The sequence below is a fragment of the Annulohypoxylon truncatum genome (genome assembly GCF_022578515.1).
Source record: "Annulohypoxylon truncatum strain CBS 140777 unplaced genomic scaffold F4807scaffold_2, whole genome shotgun sequence".
Classification (NCBI taxonomy): Eukaryota; Fungi; Ascomycota; class Sordariomycetes; order Xylariales; family Hypoxylaceae; genus Annulohypoxylon; species Annulohypoxylon truncatum.
In genome coordinates, this window is record NW_025953788.1 from 1,433,472 (window position 1) to 1,460,492 (window position 27,021).

The following is a 27,021-nucleotide window of genomic DNA, read 5'->3' on the forward strand; positions in this document are numbered from 1 at the left end:
GCTCAAGAACATATTCGATGCCTTCAAGACTCCTCTTACTACCCTGCCCAGCCCTGCCCTGTCTGCCCAGGCACCTAGTATGGTGACGCGACTCGCGTTTTGTACACATCATTATCCCAATGGCTGGTAAATTGCACCAGGGCGCAATGGTGTCTCCCTTGAATTGCCAGATTGCTGGGCTGTGTGCATATCTAGGTACACTAGCCTTCAGGATACAAATGCTTGGGTACCAGATCATCGGGAAGGAGATTTTAATGATCGTCTTGAGAAGCGGATAACTATCTGAGACCTCATCACGTTATATCTGCTGTCGACGTGGCTGCGTGGTTAGTTAGTGGTCTTTCGCCTAAAACCGAGATAGCTGGAGATCGCTTTTTAAAAAATTCCAATGACTCGGTCAAGCTGGGCTGTGTTATGTACGATATCTTGACCCGAGCGATGGATTGCTTGTACAGTATTAATCTTACGTAGTACTTTAATACTCTTCGCGGTTGCTAGCGTCTTATTTGTATCATACTCTCGTTACCGACAGCAAACGCACTGTGCCATCGCTGTCTTCTTCTCATAGGTCTACTTAGCTAGTGACCCACTGTCAGCAGCCAGCGCGCTTTGAGCCCAATTCGACGGCTCGCGAGGGTGGTAATCCGACGAAAGTCGAGCTATACCCCTGCCCTAGCTTAAATACTATGGTACATATGTAGCGCATTTTGCAGCCACCAGGAACCGAAGCCGGGACCGTTAGGACCCAAGAAGGGGAAGGTCGGAAGATGGATCTAAAGAGGCGGTTTTTAAACCATGTTGTAAGTGGGCCATAACATTTTCATAGCAGCATAATACTATCCTCATTCTGTACAGATGCTACTGTACATATTTGGATATGTGATTCATAAATTGAAGACGTATCGTGGCACTACTCTCTTATGTATTACCGGCCTGTATGATGTGTGGATAGGTAGTTCTTCGAGTTTGTGTAATACCCAATCACCAGCCGCATCTACTCACAGCAAAATGTACCATGACACGAGATTGAGATTCAAACAAAACGCTGGTTACGTACCGGTGGCTTAATCATAGGAATTATACATACCAGAACCCCGCTTCCCCAGCCTCTCTCTCCTCGCTCTACTATTGCGGCTACATCAAGATTCAACACAGCTATGTCTCCTGCTATTTGTTTGTTTTGCTTTGTTTCGTCTTAGGTTGCTAGGGATTGGATTCTGGAATATCTAGGTAGCAGCGGTGACCCAGCATAATTCTTATTGGTGGAGAAGACTAAAGTGTAGACTTCCGATTAAGAGGCGTCAAGGCGTTAAGACTCAAAGAAATCCGCTCCTCAGGAATCAGTTGGCTGTGGATCTCCCATACCTACCGCCTACCTACACTATGCATGGCCGCGGTCATTCACTTCCAGCCATTACCTACCACCTCTACATAGATACAAGATATGTACTATCTATGGGCAGATATCATAGTACATGCATGCGTGCATACATACATACTACATACATACATACCTACATATGGATATGTAAAATACTTTGTACTGACACAGCAGCCAAAAGGGTCCCTTCTTCAGTAGCTTTCTGGGAGCTCTCCCCGGACCCCCTGCTACTTGTTAGCTTAGCCCCGTAAGCCCAAGCGGTCGAGGTGTCATCCCAGTTGGTCGGGCTCCTAAGCAAGCTAAGACGAACAAGGGTTAGAAAAGGGAAAAGTCGACGAACTTTTAAGAGAAAAAAAAAAGTCAGAGAGTCCAGGGCGGCAGGGCGGTAGGGCCGGTCCCCAGTCATGGAGTCAGTGGAGCAAATCCACAACAGCCAAGTCGAAGCGGAACCAGGTCTAGCAGGTCTAGTCAAGCCACCCCGTCCACATTCCGTTTTTTTTCACCAGCCAGCTAGTGTACCCTGCAAGTCTTCACCTCCAACCCTTCAACCAAGAAAAAAGGCTTATACCTCTCTCACATGTGCACTTTTTTCTGTTTTTCTACTCCTACCCACCCTCGCGCAATACAACCGTGACCTCTGGAGGACAACCGATAAACAAGCAACCTGTGTCGAACCTGAGTTCTTGGGATCTTGGAAATACCTCCTGGGCTTGAGCTCAACACGATATATGACTGCAAATCTTCGTCTGAACCATTGGAACTGGGCCTATGTCGTACGGTCCTCGCGAATAACTATCGATTTCGTTAAGGTGCAGAGAGGACAACCTTTTGGAAGGCCGGTGATTGTGTGTCAGGACTGGCAGACTGGCATCGATACCGCTAGATTGATTGGAGAAGCGGTATAGCTCTCAAGAGACAGCACAGGAGCCTGACTACGACCCCACGAAATTCAACTACCCCAAGCTACAGCGCCCAGAACACGTGGACCAGTGTGACCACTTAAAGTTGATAGGGCAAAAAGAGGTTACTGGTACACGTATATACCTCTGAGCTAACCATTGGACATTGTTCATAAAGATACCTGTCACGAGGTTTGGATACCAGCATATCTATCAGCATTTCTCAGGCCTCCCTCTTGCTGTTGTCATCGTGAGGTCTTGATCTATAAGACTTCGGAAGCGGTTTACTAGAACCAAAAAGCGCAACGCGAACTATTTTTTCCTATCCCAGTTTTTGGACGACAATCTATTCCCCAACGTAGCGGTGCCGCGGATCCTGGATGCATTTACCCTGACGTACCATCACATCACATCACCCCACCAAACACAGGCCCCGTGAAGTGACTTATACCAACAACAATCACAACGCGATCGAAAAAAAAACTACACGACAAGTTTGATTTAACCTGACAGAAAGTAAAAGGACGGCGTTCTCGCCACTATTGAGCTACTATCAGCGACATGTCTCCTAGATTACGACCTCTGCAACTACCGCTGTTGGTGGAAGAAAGAAGGAAGAAAGAGGAGGAAGAGGCAGCGCAACGCGAAGTGGACGTTGACGTTCCCTACAACTTCTACATGACGGATTCCTACTCGTCGGACGCGACGTCACCAGTCACACCAACATTTTCAGCGCGTGGACATCTGCGCTGCTCTAGCTCGATGTCTTCTTTTGACCTCGCAACAGTAGCTAGCTCCGATAGCCCTTCGTCTCCCACGCAAACAGCACAGAACTCGGGCAAACGCGTGCTACCTAACGTAGAGGAGGAGCCAATTGAGTACGAAGACGAATTCGAAGACTCCGAAGTTGACTACGACGATGCATCTGAACTATATCAATGTCTATGTATGTCATACCTATCCTATTTTGCTGCCCTGTACTAACAAGCTTCGACATAGGCGACGAGCCTTGCATCCATCGAGATTCCGACTTGGTGCAAAGCACTTCTAACTTCTACACAGAGGCCCGAGGTGCCGAATACGACGCCGGTTTCTTTAGCGATGGCGACTTCAGCTTCAGCCTACGCTCGTCATTAAAGCGACGCAGAGACGGCTCGGAGTCACCATTCGCAGGTATCTCGCAACGATTAGGGTCACGATTCCCGTCTTTCACCAGATGGAAGTCATCGAAGCCATCTAGCATCAGCTCACCGGTGTCCGACTTCGGATTTGACCAGCAGCCGATGATGTCTAGGACCTCTTCGAGTCGCTCCTCTTCTAGATCGGCGCCTAGTCGACAACATCGGGATCGTTCGAGCGAGCCTCCCGTGCCACCTACTCCTGCCTTGTCGCGCAACGGAAGCAATGAAAGGGTGCCACTAGACGTCACAGTGGACGCCAGAAAAGCTACTGAGCTTCTTTTCGCCATTCAGCACGAGCGCAAGCAAACCCTAACGCCGCTTCTCCCACCGATGATGACTGCTTCGTCCGAGTACATTCTAGCGCAGTCTTCCCCGCTAGAGTCGCCGAGAGTTGCCTGTGCTCCCTCTATATTCGAAGAGGAAATGTACTCGACGGGCATGATCTCGCCGCCGCTCAGCGCGAAAGGGTCGCACTCTTCACTCCGCCTCATGCCGGACTCGGTGGAGCTATCTCAGCTTCCCGCGCCGGACGCCTGGTCCGACCGTCTGGGACATGCGAACTACACTATAACCCCGAAGCCGTATAAGCCCGAGACGGTGGACCTATGCTCTCTACGCCAATTCCGATCGGACTGGGAAACCGCGCGGATTAACTACACGAAGCACCTTGCGCGCACAGGAGAGCACTACGGGCAAACTTCCAAGACCTACTCGCTCACAGAAGCCAAGTGGGCCGAGACCCAGCGGGATTGGAGGAACCTTCACGATGAGATAGCAGAAGCGGTTGTTGCTAGCGGCGAGGCGACCGACTGCGACAAGTTCGACGAAGCCATGTTAACCACAGTCCCGAGAATGGACGCTGAGGGCAAGTTTCCCGAGCGCGGTGACGAGGATATTGTGGGACCGATGGTGCGCGAGGCGACGATGATGTCCCTCGACAACGCGGACCGGAAAGGGCCCGGTTTCTGGCGCCATTTGGCGGGAAAGGTCGGCTTGAGGAAGTAGATCTCTTACCACCTTACCATACCATACCTACCTAACTATTGACGCGGCCGGCGAAAAATTCGAACGACCCGCGAATTATTACGACTACCTAACGACGATCACGACCCTAACGTCACTTACGCTCGTTTTCGGAATCATCTTTTTTTCTTCCGTTTTACGTCTTGCAGCATAGAGAGATACCATTTGTCGTTTACTTGGATACCACATTTTACCATTTAGAGGAACGATTTCAAGACACACACCCCCCCAGTACACAAGTCCGCCACAGCGGCATGAGCTGCATAGCACCGGCGCGTTTGGCGTTGCAATCGGAATTGTTTATTTGTTTGAAAATCGTCTGGACCATAATCTACGTGAGGCTGCTTCGGTCCGAGACCGAAAAAGCCTCCAATGCACATACTTCCCTGTCTTTTGGCCGCCTTTCCCTAGCGTCGTTCCCGGCCTTGGTGTTCTTCCGGCATGTCGGCGACCTACCTCATGCATCTGCACCATATATGGCTAGGATCGGCAGAAAAAATGGCAGCTCGGCACCATACATAGACCCTCTCCTTTTTTACTCCCTCCCTCTTTTCTGTACCCCCCATCCTACTCTTGGTACATACAGCGTTCAATACCCAGCGCCTTCGAAACGCGGATAACGTACTAGTCTGCATATCAGAAAAAAGAACCTTTTCGGAATCGTACAGCATGGGAATTGGAGAAATAAGGGGAATGAGTTGAATGCCACCTTTTTTTTTATCGGGTTTTCTTTTGCTTTGTCTGTTTGCTTTGCTCATTTGTTCATCAATTGCGAAAACCTGGGTGTGTTTTATCGGCATGGCATCGCATCGGCGCCTGGGGAAAATTTTTACAACCAAAGAAAGCGAACGGAAGAGGGCTACCTCCTGTAACGCCTCCGTGTGTGCAAATACTGTACTTGACTGTACATCACTTTGTCTATCTGATGAGAATCGACGAAGAGGGAGAGGAGGATTGACAATGTCACTAAGCAATAGCAAGTTTGTCTGGTGCGCGGATGAGGGGACGATCTAAGATTGCTGGGTCCGCCCCATTAGCGATGACCGCAGCCTCCGGCTCCTGAGGGATGGCTTCGACTCAGCTTAGCAACGGGTCTAGTTGTCGCTACCTAAGGAGTGTCGAGGAGATCTTGTAAAAAGAAATAAGAAACATGTACATGACTACCTTGTCGCTAGCTAGATAGGAGCAATATCTACAACTCGACCAAGGAGAAAAGAATAACTACCATGGACAAAATTTTTCCACATCTCAGCGTATCATTATACACACATGTGACTGCGTGACGTAAGAAGTTGGTTCGAGCTATTGCTGATACTATCGATAATGCTTACATCTATTAAAGGGTATGAAACATCAACCATTCCATTCTCAAAGCTCACGGCATGTTGTTGGATGGTAGGATCGCATTCTACGAACACATTTAGATCCCTAAGTACATAGGATCAACTGAAAGATACCTCGTCTACAGTATATCTGTAGTCTACAGAAGTCAAGGAATACCAAATGTTCCTAATTCGTACCTATACTTGAACATGGCAGAGGTCGAAGAATCCAGGTAATAGGTATCAAATAGTACATCCAAAATCACTGGAAACTTGCCACGCTGTTACTTTCTGTTTTACTACCCTCCTAAGGCCCTTCCAAGCTTACTTTCGATTCATGATCTGGTCTCCTAAGTGTCTAAATAGCCAAATATACTCAGAGGGCATATCTAAAACCTACGGGAGCGCCTTCGGCCTCTTCTGTGTCTCTGGGTTGTGTTGGGTTTCCGTCTGATTCAAATTCCTCGCGAAGGACTAGTTTCTTGTTCTGCCTCTGCAATTCGAGCCTTGTGATAAGGGTCAACAGCGCGACGAGGATGCAAACTCCCCCCGTAGCAGCCCCGCCAGCGAGATATCTAGGTCCGTCGACGGATGGATACCTTAAGGTGAAACCTGATTAGCATTTAAGTGTACAGTATTCGACTTCGTGAAGAGGATGGTTCAATGGATAACAACACTTACATATAGGTGCCATAAATGTTGGCGGTGTTCCCGATCATGTTAGTAAAGGAGATGCATACGCTCCGCTTGACCAAAGGCCTCGGAAAGCTGTTAGCTACCCATGCCAGAAGAATCTATAGTTTCCAGCGTTATTCGTTAGCAGCCGTAACTTCACTGTCTTGGGTGCCTGGGCACAAGACAATTCTGTCAAATCAACTCACCTGATACGCAGGTAAAGCACCTAACGGAAGCAAGAAAAGAGCGAAGAAGCGGCCTGCAGTATTGAGAGTTGCCACTGCAATAATGTTTCCCGCGCAAGAGATCATTATCAAGCACATGATGTGGATGCTCCGGTCGGTGAAGCGTCCGGACGTATACGTTACCACCAATGAGGAGAAAAACGTAAATGCCCAGACAGGCGCCGTAAGGAGAAGAGTCTCAATGTTTCCGTAGCCCAGGGTCTGTAGGATGGTCGGGAAGAAATACTGGAAAGTCTGCGTGAGTAGCGAAGCGTGCTGTAATAGCGTAAATAGGTATAGTCGGGGATCTCTCAAAGCCAGCATCACCCCTTCTTTGATGGTTGAGGCACCAGGTGCATCCGCCTCTCCTACTTCTTTGACTAGCCGCCACTGTGCATATGCACGCTCCTCCGTAGAGAGCCACCTAGTTGTTGCTGGATAGTCCGGTAGGATGAGAGTCGAGCAAATAGCACTGCCGATTGTGAGGGTGCCCTCGATTATAAATAACCAACGCCTATCCTCAAATTAGACCAACATCTTTTCGAAGTTCGTTGCCTACTTACCATCCCGCAATTCCGTGAGCACCGCTCAAATTCGCGAGGACGCCGGCGCCAAGAAGGCCACCAAACGCGTTGGCAAACGAATGGCCGCAATAAAACCACGCGATCCTGAGAGCCAGCTCGGGTCGTGTGTACCAACTTGACATCAGCAACATAGATCCCGGGAAGAAGGGTGCTTCCGCTGCAGATAAGTTAGAATTGTGATACGAAGCCAAATCCTCTCGATAAGAAAGCAGGCAAATCTTTGGCGTAGGATTCGCAAAACGTACCTAGACCGAGGAAGAATCGACATAAGACAATTGCAGTGAAACTATGCGTTGCGGCTTGAGCTGCTGATATCGTTCCCCAGATCGTCATAGCCGCGCCGAGGTAAAGCGAAGGTCGTACCCGCGTTAATAGGAGATTCGAAGGAAGCTGCATGAGGAGATATCCGACGAATAGGATGCTCGTTGCCAAGTTGAAATCCGTCCCCGTCATACCAAGATCTTTTTCAAGGGTTCCAAGACGAGCTTGTGAGAGGTTGCTAATTGCTTTGGTGAGAAAATTGATAGGACAGGGCCAGCGCAACGGCTTCTCTCAAGACTCACTTTCGATCTAGGAAGTTGAGCATAAACATCAACGCTATCATCGGCATCAGATGAAAGTCGACTTTCCGAGTAAGAGTCTTCGTCATTTTACGGTGGAACTCGGGGCTAGCCGTGATGAATTTTCTGAATAGGGCGACTTGCTCCTCGTTGATATCATGGCTTCCCAATACAGCAGGAATTTCTTCTTTCTGATTTTCGACTTCTGCGTAGGTCATCTTGACCCCCTCTTGGGATTCGTCGGTTTTCGTACTACAGGTAGCCATTTTCTCAGCTATCGTGGATCCGATCCAGGACCCAACCATCAAGAACAAACACTGATGATGCTTTCCGACGAAACGCCTACTATTTAAGTTACCTCTAGACCTGGATCTAGGTGGCGAGCCGACACCACCCGTGATGCTGCCGCACCCACATAATCCAACCTAGCTCGGTATGTGATCGAAAAAGCCCGAGTATCACTCATCAACAACAATGGATCTCCACATGGGAATTACCCCGGGTCAAGCCGTGGAGAGATTGCGGAGGAATCAGGGGCGAAGGCGGGGAAGGTGGAGGAAGCTCTGTGCGGGATGCTACTTTGTCGCTGGCGAATGCGGAGCTGTTATACACAGTTTCATTCGATAAACTGTTGATCCTTCGTCTTTACAACATTCTGTGCGACTTCAGATACTACAGCTCATTCGCTTTTCGACTAGGGGAGCACAGCGCTAATGCATCTCCGTGCGTCTGTGATCCGTGAGAGGGCGGGCGCCAGTACGAGAGCTCGGCAGTCATCTATGGCTGATCTATGTCATGCAATGTTAAGTATCACTCTATATATCAGAAGTTAGCAAGGTGGCGATTAGCTTCTAAGATATGTAATTCCGTACCCAGGCTGCTTATGAATATAGACTTTATTCGACCCAGAGAGCCTCCTGGAAAAGCCCACCCTTTTCCCTGTAAACCCCTTTCAATTATATGTAAGGTTTAAGGTTCCTAGTGAATCAGTTCTTTTTCTCGTCTTCGGACGAATCGAGATGTTGATACTCCATCTTTTCCCTAGAGAACTTTAGTAGTATGTGTTAGTTTTCCCAGAACGATGATCTTCGGCCCATAGTATCATCTCTATATTGGCTTGAACTGCTTTGAAACCTTCCGTACTATATGATAGATTTGAATCCTGTTGGAAACTTATAGGCGCTCACCTATGTAGTAGTTAGGTAATTTACCATTTTCTGTATCCCGGCCATCTTCGTCGTCCCCGATGATCTCTTCAAAAGGCCAGTTATAATTATCTACCTAGCTAGATGAAATATTGAAATATATGTTTACTTAGGTAGGTAGGTAGGTAACAAAGTCTCCTATCATCATTCCAAGTCCATTGAATTATATAATATTATACGGGAAGGGGCGACCCGGGGAGTAACAATGGACGCGGATGAACAACGGACCCGGACTTTGGTGGATCCAACGGAGGGGGTCGCAGCAGGTACCTAATCCGATCCCGACGAAATTCAACTACCGTCCCTTCAATCTCCTTAACTCTATTTTAAGCATACTCAACGCTTTCTCATCGACATTGCAATCCCCCATATTTCACTTCTACTAGATTTCCCTTCAGGCATACATCATGGCCCTTGCTGATCGCATGAAGCAATATGAAGCAGAGTTCGAATTCACGCTACCTGCTTCGTCTCCAGCCATACTACGCTTAGATGGCCGCAACTTCTCGCGCCTTGTGGCGCACTCAATTTTTTATCGACCTTTTGATCATAACATCCACGAGTCTATGGCAGCTACGTGTAGTGACTTACTCTTAAAACTCTTCCCCGAAGCCACCGTTGCCTACACGCGCTCCGACGAGATCACGTTGGTGTTCCCTCAAGGCATCCATCTCTTCAATGGAAATGTGCAGAAACTTGTTTCCCTCGCTGCCAGCTACTGTAGCGTGCGATTTAACATGCACCTTATGAATGCACTGTCCCCATTACTTCCGAGACTTTTAGGCGAAGATGGCATCCTAGGTTCGGCACATTTCGAGGCGCAGTTCTTCACCGTCCCGACCGCCGAGGAGGCCACAAACTACCTTCATTGGCGATGCGCGGGGCGTGCGATGGAAAGAAGCGTCAACGAATTTGCGAGGACTTCATTCACCCAAGACCAAAGGCAAGGAAAGACAGCCGGGGAACTAACTGAAATGATGCGGAGTATGAAGAATGCATTCAACCAAGAACTGGTGCCGAAATGGGCTATCGAGGGATGTTTGGTGAAAAGGACGTTATATCAACAGGAGGGATCGAATCCCCAAACAGGTCAACGGGAGAGGATGGGACAGATGAAGACAAATGTTGTGGAGAGAGGGGTGGAGGAATTCTCGGCGGAAGGTCTCAAGCTAGTGACCGAGAGATATTGGAACGATCTCGATTCTCCTGATGCCCCTCCACTCTCAAAGTCGATAACTCCCATCTTGGTTAATGACAGCTCTATTTCCGCAGCAAACACTACTATCTTCGGACCCAACGTCTACGTCTTCAATGCCAGCATGCCAGCAGCCGACATCCAAGCGAAGGTGACGACTATCTTCAAGCAGATGGAGGCCAATGAGTTCGGCACTGAGCGGTACGCGCTCCTATTCAAGCCAGGGACCTACAATGTGCTATTCGATGTGGGCTTCTATACGCAAGTCGCGGGTCTAGGCCAGAGCCCGGACGACGTTTTGATCGAGGGAGGTGTGAACGTGCCGGCATACTGGATGCCGAATCGCAACGCCACCTGCAACTTCTGGAGGGCATTCGAGAACTTCTCTATCAACGCCTCGGAAGCCACCAACAACACGACGACGATAGCCGTGTCGCAGGCAGCGCCGCTACGCCGTATGCACATCCGAAGCTCGGGCGGTCTCTGGCTATTTCAGGTGGACCCGAGCACGGGAGCCGGGGGTTGGGCTTCCGGAGGTTTCATGGCCGACTCGGTGGTCGATAACCAGGTGCTTCCCGGCTCGCAGCAGCAGTGGCTGTCGCGAAACAATAGATACGGCACTTGGGCTAACGCCGTATGGAACATGGTATTCGTCGGCGACTCTAACGCACCTAGCCAAGATAATTTCCCCGTTTCTGCCTACACTACAATACAACGGACCCCCATTATTCGCGAGAAACCATACCTCTATATCACAGGCCAAGGCCAATACGAAGTATTTGTCCCTGCACTGCAGACTGACACTCAAGGCCCTAGTTGGACAAATGGCTCCTCGACTCCAGGAAAGTCTATAGCTATTGACCAATTTTACATAGCTCAACCACCTTCTGCCAGCGCGGCTAGCATCAATGCAGCATTGAACTCCGGAAAGCATATTCTCTTCACGCCAGGTATCTATAAACTCGACGATGCGTTGCGCGTTTCGCGAGCCGACACCGTCATCCTCGGTTTAGGGATGCCGTCGCTTATTCCTACGAGCGGACAACCGGTCTTGTCCGTGGCCGACGTAGACGGGGTTACGCTCGCAGGCCTCATAATCGACGCGAGCGAGGTGAACTCACCTTCGCTAATCGAGGTCGGGCCCCCAAATAGCACGATCGACCACGGGTCGAACCCGACGTTCCTTTACGACTTAACGGTGCGAACTGCAGGCCGTACCAAAAACGACGTCGGCATCGTCATTAATAGCCGCAACGTGATTGGCGACCAGCTGTGGCTATGGCGCGCGGACCATGGTGACGGGGCGGCCTGGGACGCCAACCCGACGAAGAATGGCGTGGTAGTCAACGGCGACAACGTAACGATATACGGGCTATTCAACGAGCACCACCGCGAGTACCAAACGCTCTGGAACGGAAACGGCGGGCGCCTCTACTTCTACCAATCCGAGATCCCCTACGACCCGCCCAACCAGGAGTCGTGGATGAGCAATGGCGGGAGGACGAACGGGTTCGCCTCGTACAAGGTTGCGGATGGCGTGACGAGCCACGAAGCTTGGGGCTTGGGGATTTACTCGTACTTCCGCGACTCCCCCACAAAGCTGGAGAACGCGATCGAAATGCCCGAGGTGGATGGGGTCAGGCTGCACCACCTGACTACGGTATGGCTTACGGGTGTGCCTGGGAGCGAGATTACCCACATCGTGAATGGGGTCGGTGGTCGGGTCTACGCGAACAACCCGGAGTCGGCGATGCGACAGACCTTGAACGAATACTCGGGTGGTCGCAATTAATATGTCGGGGTTATGGAGACTTTGGTCTGTAGATCAAGTGCTCTCCTGTTACAAGTTTAGTGCATGCCTATTACATTCATGGTCTACGTGGCTATATGGCTGCTTTAATGGCTAGGTTGTGATGCGAGTAGCCGTATCGGCCTTCCATCAACATAAGATGGATAAAACAGGAGTAGCTCGTCCTGGGGATAGGTCGGGGTAGGTATTAGCGGGTGGCACAGGAAGTGATGTTTCTCACGGGGTGTAGTACAGCAGCAACATTTTCCCTTCCCCTCGTGCTCCTTTCGAGCGGGAGGGCGCAGCATACTTCCCTAAATCATATGATCAGTGCAGGAGTTTAGAACCTAAGGGTGATGTTTGGGAGTAGTGCTGTTCAATGAGAGCACTTGGGCTGTTATCTCCGAAAGTCCTGACGTCCGACTTAGGGCTGCTGCTGACATTCGACTCGACCTCAAACTCCCCAATATCTTTCCAATGTGGGCAGATGGCCCCGGCCCCCCGCTGCCCCGGAGTTACCCACGACGCGTGGGATGTCGCATCTGCATGCATGTGCTAGAGGCTCAACACCATTAGGCATAGTACATACATGTAACTAGTAGCGGACATCGAACGTTGCAGATTATAAACATCGCCCTATTTGTTGTTGATTTGATCTCTGGTATCAATGTTAGAAGAGGGCGAATCCACGGTTTATGTTACTGAAGGACTCTTAGTTACATCACATAGCTCCACGGACAAATTCAATATTGCCTAGACATTAAGACATGGCTGGGTATATTGAACAGGAGGGGTTCATAGATGGGATCTGTGCCATCCTAGATACCTACCAGCCTACCAGCCTACCAAGCCCTCCACTTACACAATGTCAACGACATGCTCTGATGGAATCTTGATCCCGTAGGAATGAAATCTCACATAAGTGACGTTGTTTGTAAAACAGGTATAGACCGCTATATGTCGAATCGTGTATACAGTCCGAGAACTTGGATATTGAATTCCGAAGGCCAAATAGTGAGAAGAGTAAAATAATCATGTCACGAGCGCGTGGGATATGCAGGTTGGTTGTAGTGATTGGTCGCAATAGTTAGAATATGCATGGGCGGATCTGGACCGAAGATCACCCAAAACACGAAGAAATCACGAAAGATTCAAAAGAGGAAAAAATGGCCAGAACGGCTGGTGTTCATTGGGTAGAGGTTGGCGAATATTGGCAGATTTGGTAGATTTGGCAATTGGATTTGGGCACAGAAACCACAACTCCGAACATCGCTGCTGCTGAAGTTTGGAAAGCGTTATCGGTGGATACCGATAGCTCCGGAAGTGGTACGATAGCAGGAACGACATGCAGCAAACCCTCACATCTTTTACCCAGTATTACCCAGTACCATCCAGTAATCCTAGGAAATCTTAGGAAATCTTAGGCAGTCTTAGGCAGTCACCACTGGCGTCGATTCCACCATCGGCGCAAGCGCTTCAACACCCCAGTCTTTTTCTCTTTTCCCCTAGCCATCCCCTAGTCTTTTCCCTCGCCTAGGGACTTTTAGCGTCTTTTCCCAGTCGTCCCATCCCACAATTTAAGTTGATCTTGGGAACCTTCTGATTGAGTTTTGTCAATTGTAAAATCGTGGAACCCAAGACCACTACTTCTTACTCTATTAATAATAAGGTGGGAAGAAAGAGATATCTATACATTAGTATATTCTATCTGTAAATGTCTCTTTGTTCTTAACTCTACTGCAAATACCGTTGAATCCAATTGCTCGTACATTGTGTCTAAGTTAAAATTGTATTATTTTATTGTACAGAGACATCAAAAGAACGCACGCGCTGCTTACCACCTCCCACCTTTACCACGACCACCGAAACTATCGTGTTTTTCCCCCAACCGAAAGTCCGAGCTCAGCTACTACTCACCTAAGCACCCCCGCCACTACTAATTTATATAACGCCGAGAAAGAGGGAAGATAGTGAGAAATATCTTTCAACTCTTCCACCCGCCTAAACCGTGTACAATATACTATAAAGAGTATATACAAAACAAAACACACACACATCAATCGCAATGTTCGCAACTCGAGTCCTACGCCAAGCGGCAGCTCACGCCGAGAGAACTCCGCTGATCCGATTCATCGGCAAGCGATCCATTCCTGGTACGTCCCCTCAACATATGCGACAGTTCAACCTCGGCCCGGTTCTCTCCCACACTTACACTCACTTACACTTACACCCGTACTCGTACTCTCACTTCACACAACCGTCCAATTCACATGGCAAGAACCTACCTAAGACCTAGGTAACTAACACCCGTAAAACAGAACACGTAGACCACACCCCGCACCCGCACCCAGCCTCGCCCTCAGGCGCTCTCCCAGCGGGCTTCGGCAGCGGCAGCGGCAGCAACAGCAACTCTCACCCATCCTTCTCGTCGTACCGCGACCACGCGCAGCAGCACGGCCCCCTGCGCAAGACCATCTCCGGCGCCGCCAACGGCATCGGCGCGCAGTCCGCCTCGCACCTGGGCCCCGTCGAGCCGCCCAAGGGCGTCTACTTCGACCGCAACGAGCTGCCCGAGCGCTTCCGCCGCGTCCCGCTCACCGCCGCCGAGATCGAGGCTATCGAGACTGGCGGCGCTGCGCTGTTCGGTTGATTCGTTATGCCGTTATTATATATTTAAAAAGATTTAAATTTATCGATCGATTCGCTGGGTGCCGGGGGTGCGATACGCTGCATAGGAAAGGGAATGACGAGCGGGCATAGGACGTACATATGATTTACACTGATTGTTAATGATTTTTGGTTCGTCGACGACGATGACGAGCAACTTGGACAAGATATGAAAGGCGGACGTCGAGTCCGCCGGCCGACGCCCTAGTTGGGGAAGAGGAGGGAAACACACATTGGTGATTCAACCACACCACACATCCCCGGCCATCACCTCAACGGTGGCCCCCATTCTAATACTTGCCTTGCGTGTATAGCTTTTGTGAAGAAGGGGGAAGAAAAAGAGGGAGAGGGAGGCTCAATTGCGATTCCGTTCCTAGCATTGAAGGCGCGTCTCAAAAGAAAGACATTGATTTATATGTATGGTCACCACAAAAAGGTTTAGCACAGCATGATTTTTCGGGGCGCTTTCCCGGGTCGATCGTATTCGTGGGGTACATATGGGGAGACGGAGGTGAGGGTGAGAAGAGGCCGAAGAAAGAGATGGAGATCGATGTACGATCTGATACCCCCTTAGCCGAGAGCGTGAAGCGGAGTGGATCTACTTGCTTCTTTTCCTAGACTCTGTACGATGCCGCTAGTAGATAAATAGAATTCGATGAATTCCTTCCGCTAAAATTTGTACACGTTGGATCTGGTACTACTATGTGGAAAGCTATCTTAATATCTTGCTATACGCTGTATGTGCCTGACTACTAGGTAGGGAGGTCCTTAGAATATGGTTGACTTGTATATTGAGTACTGAGTATTCAACAGTGGCCGCGATTGTATGTCCAAACACCTAGATATCTATAACACGAATATCCAACCCTAACCAGCCGTTGAAAACATGTGGGTTGTTACGGAAGGCTTGGGACTGGGGGACTTCGGACAATACCAACTTAACCTCAGCGCCAATAACGTCCCCATATGGCGTATTCTTCCTTGGTGCCGCTGAACTTGAATTCGATCTCGACTACGTCTTGGAAGCCCTCCTTAACCTTCGGCTCTTTAAAGCGGGAGAAGAACCCGTTGAACGCTAGGGCAGGGAGAGATGCGCGTGTTTCTGGGTTCATCTATGCTGTTTGTAAGTCTTCGTTTGATCATGACGTCCACCTACCTAGTCTTAACCGAAGTGATCATACATACCGACTTATTAAGGGCCCGAACGACGTCGTTATGCTCGCAGAGTGCCTTGGGCACCTTAAACCAGACACAACGGATAAGTGTGTCGTGCTTCCGCGCAAATTCAACCCACTCCTTCCTACCATCTGCATCAGGATTCGTGTTATCTGCAAGTATACGTCAGTTGGCTTGCGAAACGCCCAGGTTGTCGATGACGGAGTAAGTCGAAGGCCGAATTACTTACCGATTACTACTGAGTGCCCTACGCCTAGGAGTTCTGTTGCAGCCTTAAAACATTTGGCCCGGCTCTTGAGTGTATCCTGGTTCACGCGCTCGTAGCCCAGGGGTTTCAAGTGACGCCAGTAGAAAGTGCTCTTGCCGGCACCTGGCGGACCACAAAACAGGACGATATCCTGTTTATTGGTCTTCTCGAACGCAACCTCACTCAAATCCTTGCCGTCCTCTCCAGCATCCGTCCCGGGATACGGGTAAGAAGCTAAATCGAAGTCCCTCACAAACTCTCGAGGTGGTTCGCCAAGGAAGAATTCCTCGGGGGTCTTGTATGAGATGCCAACATTGTGCGCGAAGTTGCGGTCCGAACAACTAAAATCCTTGGTGCTGGCCGCCGCACCTGTTTCTGCATTCTTCAGCTGTGCGGTTCGACCTCCGGCATCGCCTACAAATACGCTCCCCGAGAGGTCGATCTCGTCTTCGGGAATCTCGTAGTCGCGGCAGAGTTCGGTCCACATGCCGGTTCGCGGTTTGCGGAAGACATCATGACCGGTGGCGGCGTAGACTGTGGTTGGGACATCGAGTTGCGCGAGTACAGCGCTACATTTTTGTTTGAAATTTTCGACTTTGTTTTTATTGCCGGCTTTTGGGCCCTTGGATTTGGGATCCGGATGTAATGTTAAGCCGGCTTGATTGCTGAGAACGATAACACGGTAACTATGAGAAGTTTGTGTGAGATAAATGTATGATAGTGAGAATTGTAAGGCAACGCGATTTGTGACGTGGCATCATTCCGTACTTACTCTTCTTCTGTGTATAACTTTCGCAAGCGAGACGGCACACTAGAATCCCACCATTTCCAATCACCAGGGTCATTTCCAAATTTCTTGCCGGACGCGGTCGTGATTAGAGTCGAGTCCTGGGCTTGGTTAACCACACATCTTCGACACATAGTTATTTCTCGTCATCAAGCCATAGAGCGCAAATGAAGTTTCTATTCATACCAGGTCAAACGCTGCTATCTTCCTCCTTTTCCTACGATCTAATTCGCCTATATTCTCGGGTTCATAACGGCCTACGAGTAGAGTGGGAGGTGTGTCATCGTCAGGGGCGCGTTCGGTCCAGTTGGTTCGGTCTTTGGGCTTTTGAGAGGTCGGAGTGAAGAAACTAGCTACAGCGCCTTCTGTTCGGGTTGATTAGCCATCGGCAAACCGGTTAGCACAGAGACTAGATGGCAGTACGATTGAGATTCGCGGAGGTTCAATGCTGGAGGTCACACACGAACTTGATATGGTGCTCTGAGCTTTGCGCTTGACAGGTGGGGGCGATATAGATTTCTCTGCAGCTTTCCGCTTGCTAGTGTTCGAAGATGGAGATGCCATATTGGCTTTATGGGAGAAAGGGAATAGAAGACGTGTAGGTGCAACATTGAAGTTGTTGAATTTAGATACGTACCGATTACCTTATCAGATCCAAGGATGCAATATCTGAGGACGCGACAATGCAGGGTGGGGCCATCTCCAAGCTCTTTCTTAGGGAACTAAGGAAATCGCGAAATCACGAGACTTCCTTCCAACGATGACTATTGATGCAAGAGCTTTTCTAAGTTGTATACAGCCTCTTTCAACGATGTTCTATTTTTTACCTAGTATACCTAGGTATACACCTATCTACGAAGGCAATTCTTAGATGTCAACTTCATTTACAATCACATTTACATTCTTGTCGAAGGGACTTGTCACTCGTCTCTCAAGTTATGTAATGAGTAATTACTGCCTTTCTATTCCATTGGCATCGGTGTAATCAGTATTATAGGACCACTCTTCCGATTTGATGCGCCTCTCTTCTCTCTTGCACCTTTCAGGATCTGTCTAGATACCTATTTCACTGCCAACTAGGTAATGACCTAGGTAGGTAGTCACTCCTAATATTGGGCCTATAAGAGTGGAAGTGGCTTGAAATGTCTTATACATGCCAGTGCTTAGATTAGAGGTAGCTAACGCCGCCACGCTGTCACTATGCCTTTACTGTATGTCTTTAAGTTAGGTAGGTATTACCGGCTCAATTGTTGTGGGATTTAGGGGCTACAAGCAAGAAACCCACTAGCGCTGTCACGTGTATGATGCTCATCATGAATCAATGGCGCCTGAATCTTGCAAACCTCTAATGACCCCAGCAATTATCGCGATTGGGTTATAGGAGGTATCGTTGAGTCACTTTTATTCGGTGTCATGGTGTTGATAGGAACGGGACGATGTAGCATGGATATATGGCCTCTGGCCCACGCCAGTCTAGAGAGATTATAAATACAAGTCCATCTGTTGATGAGGACGCTTATCCCTCGACAGTATCTTGAATTTTGTGCTTCCATTCGAATAACAGGAGTCGATATTCTAAAGTTGTTGGATGTTACCAATTCCATCAGTCACATCTCCCAGCGCCAACCCGCAAACTCGCTCAAACATGAACGATTCCATAGACTACCCGCTCCCACAGGGCCTCCACGTAATCCCCAAGGAGCTCCTAGACATGCGTTCAGACGCCGAGATAGACCACTCCATCCTCCACCCCCCTCCCGTCACAGACGAGAAGAACATATGGTTCTTCTGGCACACAGGCTACGCCAGCATGCACGCCTACACCAAACGCAACATCCGGGCCTGGCACCGGCGCCTCTCCAAACTCGGCTGGACAATCCGGGTCCTAGACCGCGCCCCCGGCTCCTCCTCCAACATATCCAACTTCCTCAACACCTCAGACCCGACCACCTTCCCCCGCGCCTTCACCAACTGCACCATAAGCGGCCGCTACGCAGCGCAGCACGCGTCAGACCTAGTCCGCTTCCCCCTGCTCCTGCGCTACGGCGGCGCGTACGCGGACGTCGGGCTGCTGCAGATCGGGGACCTGGACCGGCTCTGGCGGCGCACCGTCGCGGACCCGCGCTCGCCCTACGAGGTGCTCTCGTATAACCTGCACGGCGGGCTCGCGAACTACTTCATGGCCTCGCGGCCACGCAACCCGCTCTTCCGGCGGTGCCACCGCCTGCTCCTCGCGCTGTGGGCCGAGGCCGACTCCGACGGCGGCGGCAAGACGAGCACGGAGGGCATGAGCGACAGCCCTTTACTCGCCGGCGTGCCGCTGATGAGCGGATCCTTCACCATCACCGAGGAGGACGGGCGAATCGTCCAGGCCGCCGAGGTGCGCAAGATGCTGAGCGATTACATCATCCAGGGGCAGGCCATCACGCTGGTGATGGGGCTCGTCGACGAGGAAGACGGCTGGGACGGGCCGGCGTACGTCGCGGAGCGCGTGTACGGCGTCGACTGGATGGAGGGCTCGCAGCTGATCAACGAGTTCACGGGCTGGGACGGGAGGAAGGCGTTCGAGCTGATGTCGCTCGCGCTCCCGAAGCGCGGCGAGGCGGAGACCGCCGAGCAGACGCAAGCGAGGGAAATCGTGGAAGCGTGCTTGCGGAGGAGTTTCGGGTTCAAGTTGGCGCACGGGTTGATAATAAGGGTGTATGGGTGTACTTTGGGGTCGTTGTGGAGGGAGCACGAGGGCTCTGATGATGTTCCTGGGACGTATGCTCATTGGCTGAGGTATGCGACCAACTACTGGAACCAAGACGAACTACCAGCCCCTTTAGCATTTCCCGTAAAAGAACCATTAAGAAGGGGGCCATTGCTTGGTGGGAATTAGGAAATAGGGGTATATCAATGAAGATACATTTGAAGGCGAGTGGGGTCCTGCTTTAGCTTGAGAAGCCTCTAATTAGTTTCAGTCATCGTCGTCTATGTTGGTGAATGTTGTATGTCTCACGTCATATAGAGTAAACCACTAGGTAGTGGCCTGTGATAGGTAAGCAATTTTAACAATTCATGATATCGCCTCGAAAAGGATTTATTGTTATGGGAATCTCCTTCGCCTTAGCCTCTACAGTACAAATCATTTCTCACGTACCAACGCCGTTTGTAGTTAAGCACAACCCCCTATGCGACTGATATTAATCTCTCAAGGGTACGGCGGATTTCCGTACCCACCTCCCCATTGCTGGTTCCCGTAAGGCGGATATCCTCCTTGGTGAGGAGGCGGCGCTCCGTACCCCTGGCTCGGATAGCCTTGCGGCGGCTGTGATGACGCATAATACGATGAGGCCTCGCCTTGGGGAGGGGCTCCGTAGCCTTGATGTTGATACCCTTGTTGGCCGTATGATTGATACTGCGAAGGCGGCGGTCCACCGTAACCGGGATACGGTGAAACCCCGTCACCACCTTGAGGCGGGGCTTGATGCGGCGTGTAGCCATAATTAGGACTTGGTGCCGAATGTCCCTGGGAGTGATAAGATTGAGACGAAGTCGGGCGAGTCGATCCGAAGCCTGATTCTGGACGGAGCCTCTCCCCAGCTCCCATCGCGCTAAGGTCTCGAGTGGCACACTGAGACCATAGAGAGGTAGAAGGTTTGCCGTGACCTAACTGCTCCGTAAGGCCGCCGTCGAAGATACCGCCTCCGTGGGAGTGCCCTTTCTGCCCCGTCAAAATATGGTTTTTACCGTGTCGCACCGAATCTGATCCTAAAACGTGATTGATCTCATGACGTCGAGGATACTCATCAGCCCATTTGCGCACAGTGCTAAACATCTCGCGCTGAATCTCCACGTGCTCATCTCGCAGGGCTGGGTGATGGAATGCACGCAAGACGTCATTCACCACTTCGTCGACAGGGACACCAGGGTTATCCCATGCGTAAAGAACTCTTCTAGAGGCGTGTCAGCAATGCATTGGGCAATTAAGGGGGGTTATCAAAATAATAATACGTACGGCACGACATATTTAAGAATTGTCGTAGCAACTCGGCCGGCGCAAGGATTTAGGATGTTGGTAAAATGATCTTTAGAAAGCATGGAGTGAGTTGGATCAGTGCACTGAGGATTCTTCCATGGCTCCAATTGCGAATGGGCGCTTGCGTTGATTACTCCAGAAGAGCCGTCTTTCAGTGCCTTCGTAACAGCATTGATGATAGGTCTCACGAACGGAGCTAACAGACCAAGCACGAAGGCAGTTAAGGTCTCGCTGATATGCTCGAGGAGACTCTCCAAGCCTGGGATCTTAGCAATACCCCTATTGATCGCCTTCACAATTTTGTCACGGAACTCTAGTATGGGGTAAATTTGCTTTGCGACCTTGACAGGGTCGAAACTTTCACTCATACCCGGAACGATGTTTTGGTTAGTACCAGCGTTGGCTCGGGTGCCGTAGTACGATCCCTGGCGTTCGTTCTGCCTGCCCTGATCCTCAGCCATCCGCTTTAGATCACGCGCCTCGGAAGCCATGCCGCCTCCTATCCCCGGCAATTGACTGACGAGGGAGATGAAATCGCTTGCGCCGCCACCAATTCCTCCACCGAACCCGCGTGAGCCGCTCGAGGGACCCGCGCCACCCACGCCTTGCTCGGAGTTCTTCAAGGCGATGTCCAACTCGTCAACCTCTGATTGCGTGAAATGGTCGTTGGCTTCGCCTAAGACGGAGTGTAAAAAGTCGACGCCACCAAAAGTACCCGTCACGAGAGGAAAGACTCGTTTGCCGCGCAGGTTGATCTCGGAGCCCGATCCGCAGTGCGGGAAGACCTCATGATACCCGAGCTCGCGCAGAGCAAGTTCACAATAGTTGCTGTGGGCGCTAAAGTCCTCCATGCAGTGAAGTGATTGGCCAAGACATCTCAAAGCCTCGCACAGGTCATCTTCCTTTCCTTTGCCATGGGACCCATGACAGTAGAGCCTACCGAAATGTACGCTCCTGCCAATGCTGAACCTGAGATAGCCGGCACTGGTGGCCCAGTTACCATGTTCGTTGGCAATGTAGTTCTTCATACCGGTACGCATGTCGATCTCGGTCTCAACGGGTAAAACGGGACCCCGGAGTCGCTTATCGAACGTCCTCGCATCATCACCTTCGGCATATCCAAGCGGATTATCGATGTGCTCTTCGGGTCTGTAGACGCCAAGACGCTCCTCAGTCACCTCGAATTCCTCGGTAGCATATCCGTTGGCGAGGAAGGATAGGACCCAAACAAGAATGCGGATAGTGGCGGCGTTAACGCCCTTCAGGCTTCCTACGTCTATGGCTTGCGAGTAATCGCGAAGCCAGTTCCCAAAGTAAGTGCGCTGAACCATGAGAGTGGTCCATTTCTTGCCGTGGAGGAAAGCGATGGTCTTTAGCATATCCTCGATATCGCCATGACGCCAATTGTGGCCTTCGACTTGAGCAATAGAAGGAATGTTACCGGCACCAAAAGCAGCAGCTTTGCCGGGCATCGCTACCAGGACGATAGCGATGGCCAGCAGCAAGCTGCCGAAGCCGAAACGTGAGGATGGCATGACGGATGCCCAACCTTGTTGCGTCACCTCTCTCCTTCTCTTTTTTGTGCCTATTTGATTTGATTGGCGAATAAATTGTTATCTTGGGGTGTAGAGTGAAGCTGATGAGAAGAACGTTTATGCGGCTAGAGCTGGAGGAACAATAAGCACATGGAATGAGTGGCGGGGTAGCTTTTGACAGGTTTGGCGGTTTTGATTACAGCTGTGGTGGCTAATACGGAAAACGGTGCCGATGTGAGACTTTAGTGCGTCTGCCCAGGCATGATTTCAAGCCTTATGATACCTAATTAGGTAGCTCAGGTAGCCAGTGATGTAACAAAAGCTGCAAGTAGGTATCGTATAAAATTATTAATAATAAGCAGGTAGCTTGAAAAGAGTGTAACTCGGCAATGGAAAGAAACATGAGATGGGCAAGTTCGTGAAATGAAACAGTAAAGGTGAATTTGCCCCTCTATTACTCATCACCGCGCTAGACCTAGGTAGATGTACCTAGGTAAATACTATATCGTCATAGGAGGTGCGATGCAGAACCCAACCAAGCTGAAAAAAACTTTACCTCAACAGCATTTTAGCTTTGGTTACCGAGCTTCGCCATCCTTCTGAACCAATCAGGTCTCGCATACCCAGATGGTGACTACCTAGTGACCTAGCTGCGCCACTGCTGCGTTGCTGCACAGCAAGCCACGACACAGAGTCATACCGCCACGCGTTTTTAAATTGATGAACGTGCCTAGGTAGGTACCTACTTATGTGCCTCAAGACGGCTGATGGGCTATACATTCCTACATATATACCTGCACAGGTATGTAGGTAGGTAAGTAGGTGGTCAGCTCTTCGGTAGACATACACCATCTACACCTCCAGTAGCCGACGAGCGGCACGTAAGAGTGCCATCTTAGATCGTAGGGCTATGCAAATGCAGCCCTACCGCCCACAGTGCTCATGGAGGCTCTTCAGAAATACCCAACAGGTCAACGTTTAGAGACCGATCATAAGTCCGGAATAAGCCGAAGGGTGTTCCGAGACGTCTACTCAGATCCCTATCTTCCCCTATCTGACCTAAAACTCATCGCAATCTCTATCTAATTATGTAGGTTCTCTGACATTTTATCTTCCTGTCAACATAGATAGTCAATTCGATCCTTCAAGACTATGGCTGCTTTAGCTAGCCTTAGAATAAAGAAAGTGGCCTGGGTCGGGGATTCATTACCATCTAAACCCCACCAGTAGATGGCAAAGGGTTAAAATAATCTTGCCTATCTAGGTAATTGCCGATGAACGTTGTGGGGGGAATAGACTGGTTTCTGACGAGAGACGGGTCGGTTCGCTCTTCGATTTGCGCATCCCAACATCCTCTAATAGGGGTACCTAACCTCCGAATGTGAATGACCTAATATGGCTTTGCTTTATAAAGATGAGGACTCGTACATGCTTACCTAGATAGTTGCCTCTTCGCTTTACGACGCCGTGACGTAGTTGTTTACCTAGCTAAGAGGTAGATATAAATGATTTATCCGCAAACATCTTCGTAATGCATGAATACTTGGTTTCCGGTCAGATAATAGCATGATCCCCCCTTGTTTTCATAATGCTTTATCAGCAAGTGGCCTTCACCGGCTGGAGTGATGATCATGGAAATGGCGTAAACCCCCTCCTTGTCGTTTAGTATCTTGCCTATCAGAACTAGCCCTGAAACTGTCTCAGTTGGATCATCACTCTTGTAGGCTATCGTAACGCCGATAGGAGTAGAGCCCGGAGGATGGGATCTATTACCATGGCCTGACTTTCGCGCATCGATACCATATCTAGAGACCGATGTGAGATTGAGTTCGTAGCCGGTGATGTTTGCGGTCTTTTCATCGAAGATGGGGGAACTTAGTACTATTGCTTAGCAAGGTCTAGATGACGAATGATAAACCTAGGCATGAGCTTAGAAAGCGTCCATATAGATACTAGTGAGGTTGGGGTAAAAGGATGCTGAGATTTCGTAAGTTAAAATCGGATAACATTGCTTCAAATGATTTACTCCCCTCATTACTTTAACCTAAAGGATTGGTCTGAAGCCTTACGTTGGACAGTGGACAGCTGTGCCGCCCCAGCTGCAGCTTGGTTGCGACAAAATCTCCGAGTTTCAGCTTAATTCGTCAAGGAACATATTAGGGTAACATGATGAGCTGTGGAAGTGAGTACAAGGAAGACGTGAACGTGAATGTAAGAGTCGTTTAGCAAGCGGACTACGGACAATAGATATAAATCTGTCGTCGGGGCCTTCTTTTCGGCCGTGATTCACAGGTTGCTCGTTGATCAATAATACCATTGCCGCCGTTGGTTACTATCTAGGTGTTGGAGGCATCGGCGAAGCGCGACGACGAAGAAAGCCAATAAAACTTACCCCTTTAACTAGCAGTAGTCTGTATCTGGTGGGATATTATTTGCATGACTAGGTATTACTGGCCCAACGTAGAAGCTCTCGGCTAATCAGAATGCAGCTGGATTAGATGTCGGTGTGCTGTTGGCTGTGATTCGGCGTATTATACGTTTTAAACCTTGTCCGCAGACGAATTCCAAGTAAGGGGACGACTATAGTATTACATGCAGCTTGCGTGCATGTTCCTGTTATATCCCCGGTTGACCGGCTGGGTAGGGCGGTAAGCCTCCATAAAGCGGAGGTGGAGGGAATGCCACGAGGAGGCATGGCCGACAACATCCTGCCGTATGCTGTGCCACAGAACCCGCGACGAGAGAAAAGAGAGCAACTCGACCCGAAATATATCATTGATAGCCAAAAAAGTTGGAACAATGGTGAGTATTCGTGAACTAGAATTGACTAACAAGCTGTAGCTTCAACGTCTTTCCCAACCAACATTGCTTCTCAAGGTAGCAACACCTGCCTAGCAGCTCGCAGCTATCAGAAAAGGAAGGCTCTTGGAAACGTGCTATACCCCCTGATCTTAAACTGTTGGTCGTGATTTGATGCCCGAGTCTCGATAGACGAAGGTGTTGGCTTTCTCGTAGCAACAACGGTAATATAACGAACCTGCTGCGGATGATCACGCCATTGTTTTAAACGCACATTTTGTGTACCAACCGATGCTCCTCGCCGCCATTCTCCCATGGGTTCCTGATATATATCGGCGTCCAAGTTTGTTTAAGCGAGCTTCTCTGACATGCAATGCGTACCTGTCGGTACGAGTGTCCATATGTGGCGACAACGAGTACAAACTGCAAGCTGTAGAACTCCCGCCATTTCGGACTATTATGGTAGTAACGGTTGGTCGATCCTGCTGTCGTGTAAACCGCGATACACCGCCTCGACGCGACCTGCGTATGGGATGATATGTTTGTTGTGGGATGATAAGAAAGCTAGAAACAGAGGCAAGTTTACGAAAGAACCTAAATCATCGTACGAGCCAGGTACCGATGACAAAGATAGATTACTAGATAGGTGATATCATGACTTGAAAATAGAAAATTATATAATACGGAGAACAGCGGGGGAATGGGAGAGCCGGGGAAGGCTGAATAGTCGGGATCGGTGAGCAGCTCTGCTAGCAACTTCGACCGAATATCTCATGACGCTTTGTCGTCACTGTAAGCCGGTAGGAGGCAACGGCATGTTCTGTCAGCCTTGCTAAGGAAATCTGCCAAGGGAACCTAGAGACTGTCCCCGGACGTCGCGTCCTCATGCAGCATTGTACAGCGTCAGTACCTCGGACAACATTAATGATGTATTGGCTATAGTACGGAGGACGAGGCGTCATAAACGAGACTTCTCGTAGGGAGTAAAAGCATGATTGTTTCACTTGTTTTCACCGCAGGTACAGTGATACATACTAGTATATGTTTACCCCTATCGAGCAATCCACGGAAAAGAGTCCTTTTTCGGTCAAGAAGTGTGTACAACAATTCAAGGCAGAAACCAACGTTTAACGAGAAAGTACCCTAGTAACGTGAAGAGGCGGCTCAAAAGGCGGACGCATATTGCTGACCCATCAGTTCATTGATCCACACTTAAGCAGCCCTACAAGGCCAAGATGAGGCGAAGACTCACCAAGACTGCATAATCTACCACCTCACCCTAGACTATACCCTAGATCGGATGGGACGCCATACAGCGTTTGGGATTCCCGTGATGTCGACTAGGTCAGCACCTAAGTTTTCAGCGGTAGGTCCGTCCGCCTTACTGAGAAGTACCGTGTGTGTAACAACAACCAGCACAAAAATAGATTCCATCAGCATGGTTGGTAGGTCTTCTCGAAGTCTGACAGCAGATGAGTAGCTGGATATGTTCTTCGTCATACTCCGGCAGAGGCGGTACACTCGCGGAATGTATGTGGTACCATGACTGAGCACATACCGAAACAAATATTCGTATATAATGAGGATATAACACCAGGTAGTGGCAACTTCACCAGACATCCCACATCAATCACAACTCTCATAACTCATAGACACTAATCAACTCATCTTTTACTCAATCGCCCATATACTCTCAGAAGCACTGGCCTCTCGTGAGAACTACCACTTCGACAGACACTCTTCTATCCAAA

At 49.8% G+C, this 27,021-nt stretch overlaps 7 protein-coding genes across 7 annotated transcripts; 4 read left to right on the forward strand and 3 right to left on the reverse strand.

Moving 5' to 3' along the window:
• Positions 1-2,564: 2,564 nt before the first annotated feature.
• Positions 2,565-4,602, forward strand: F4807DRAFT_127239 (uncharacterized protein). Its single transcript, XM_047992940.1, has 2 exons — positions 2,565-3,226; positions 3,280-4,602. Exons 1-2 carry the CDS (start codon positions 2,842-2,844, stop codon positions 4,464-4,466), a joined length of 1,572 nt encoding a protein of 523 aa, XP_047858929.1. The 5' UTR covers positions 2,565-2,841; the 3' UTR covers positions 4,467-4,602.
• Positions 4,603-5,851: 1,249 nt separating this feature from the next.
• F4807DRAFT_407979 (putative MFS transporter) lies at positions 5,852-8,691 on the reverse strand. Its single transcript, XM_047996405.1, has 6 exons — positions 7,853-8,691; positions 7,535-7,788; positions 7,269-7,446; positions 6,688-7,219; positions 6,488-6,600; positions 5,852-6,405 (listed from the first exon to the last, which is right to left on the reverse strand). The coding sequence occupies exons 1-6, from the start codon at positions 8,152-8,154 to the stop codon at positions 6,183-6,185; spliced, it is 1,602 nt and encodes a 533-aa protein (XP_047858930.1). The 5' UTR covers positions 8,155-8,691; the 3' UTR covers positions 5,852-6,182.
• A 659-nt stretch (positions 8,692-9,350) lies between these two features.
• F4807DRAFT_127258 (glycoside hydrolase family 55 protein) lies at positions 9,351-12,203 on the forward strand. Its single transcript, XM_047992941.1, has one exon. It carries the CDS (start codon positions 9,462-9,464, stop codon positions 12,039-12,041), a length of 2,580 nt encoding a protein of 859 aa, XP_047858931.1. The 5' UTR covers positions 9,351-9,461; the 3' UTR covers positions 12,042-12,203.
• A 1,541-nt stretch (positions 12,204-13,744) lies between these two features.
• On the forward strand, positions 13,745-15,196 carry F4807DRAFT_127356 (uncharacterized protein). Its single transcript, XM_047992942.1, has 2 exons — positions 13,745-14,191; positions 14,357-15,196. Exons 1-2 carry the CDS (start codon positions 14,104-14,106, stop codon positions 14,686-14,688), a joined length of 420 nt encoding a protein of 139 aa, XP_047858932.1. The 5' UTR covers positions 13,745-14,103; the 3' UTR covers positions 14,689-15,196.
• A 193-nt stretch (positions 15,197-15,389) lies between these two features.
• On the reverse strand, positions 15,390-17,604 carry F4807DRAFT_407983 (PNK3P-domain-containing protein). The gene is made up of 6 exons (XM_047996406.1): positions 17,383-17,604; positions 17,102-17,280; positions 16,901-17,016; positions 16,111-16,814; positions 15,891-16,033; positions 15,390-15,817 (listed from the first exon to the last, which is right to left on the reverse strand). The coding sequence occupies exons 1-6, from the start codon at positions 17,477-17,479 to the stop codon at positions 15,650-15,652; spliced, it is 1,407 nt and encodes a 468-aa protein (XP_047858933.1). The 5' UTR covers positions 17,480-17,604; the 3' UTR covers positions 15,390-15,649.
• A 956-nt stretch (positions 17,605-18,560) lies between these two features.
• On the forward strand, positions 18,561-19,796 carry F4807DRAFT_456053 (uncharacterized protein; the record flags this gene model as incomplete). Its single annotated transcript, XM_048000824.1, has 1 exon — positions 18,561-19,796. The coding sequence occupies one exon, from the start codon at positions 18,561-18,563 to the stop codon at positions 19,794-19,796; it is 1,236 nt and encodes a 411-aa protein (XP_047858934.1).
• A 156-nt stretch (positions 19,797-19,952) lies between these two features.
• Positions 19,953-22,747, reverse strand: F4807DRAFT_127421 (heterokaryon incompatibility Het-C). Its single transcript, XM_047992943.1, has 2 exons — positions 20,916-22,747; positions 19,953-20,853 (listed from the first exon to the last, which is right to left on the reverse strand). The coding sequence occupies exons 1-2, from the start codon at positions 22,469-22,471 to the stop codon at positions 20,109-20,111; spliced, it is 2,301 nt and encodes a 766-aa protein (XP_047858935.1). The 5' UTR covers positions 22,472-22,747; the 3' UTR covers positions 19,953-20,108.
• Between the last annotated feature and the right edge of the window lie 4,274 nt (positions 22,748-27,021).

Bases quoted from the DNA above. Each gene is read 5' to 3' on its own strand.
- F4807DRAFT_407979 (XM_047996405.1), bottom strand. From the start codon at position 8,154: ATGGTTGGGTCCTGGATCGGATCCACGATAGCTGAGAAAATGGCTACC. The intron at 7,789-7,852 runs GTGAGTCTTGAG...CAAAGCAATTAG, and splicing joins CTCAACTTCCTAGATCGAAA to CAACCTCTCACAAGCTCGTC. The intron at 7,220-7,268 runs GTAAGTAGGCAA...ATTTGAGGATAG, and splicing joins GCTCACGGAATTGCGGGATG to GCGTTGGTTATTTATAATCG.
- F4807DRAFT_127421 (XM_047992943.1), bottom strand. From the start codon at position 22,471: ATGCCATCCTCACGTTTCGGCTTCGGCAGCTTGCTGCTGGCCATCGCT. The intron at 20,854-20,915 runs GTACGTATTATT...ACACGCCTCTAG, and splicing joins ATTCTTAAATATGTCGTGCC to AAGAGTTCTTTACGCATGGG.
- F4807DRAFT_407983 (XM_047996406.1), bottom strand. From the start codon at position 17,479: ATGGCATCTCCATCTTCGAACACTAGCAAGCGGAAAGCTGCAGAGAAA. The intron at 17,017-17,101 runs GTATGAATAGAA...AACCAAGCCCAG, and splicing joins AGATAGCAGCGTTTGACCTG to GACTCGACTCTAATCACGAC. The intron at 15,818-15,890 runs GTATGTATGATC...CAAACAGCATAG, and splicing joins TTCGGGCCCTTAATAAGTCG to ATGAACCCAGAAACACGCGC.
- F4807DRAFT_127356 (XM_047992942.1), top strand. From the start codon at position 14,104: ATGTTCGCAACTCGAGTCCTACGCCAAGCGGCAGCTCACGCCGAGAGA. The intron at 14,192-14,356 runs GTACGTCCCCTC...CCCGTAAAACAG, and splicing joins CGGCAAGCGATCCATTCCTG to AACACGTAGACCACACCCCG.
- F4807DRAFT_127239 (XM_047992940.1), top strand. From the start codon at position 2,842: ATGTCTCCTAGATTACGACCTCTGCAACTACCGCTGTTGGTGGAAGAA. The intron at 3,227-3,279 runs GTATGTCATACC...GCTTCGACATAG, and splicing joins TGAACTATATCAATGTCTAT to GCGACGAGCCTTGCATCCAT.
- F4807DRAFT_127258 (XM_047992941.1), top strand. From the start codon at position 9,462: ATGGCCCTTGCTGATCGCATGAAGCAATATGAAGCAGAGTTCGAATTC.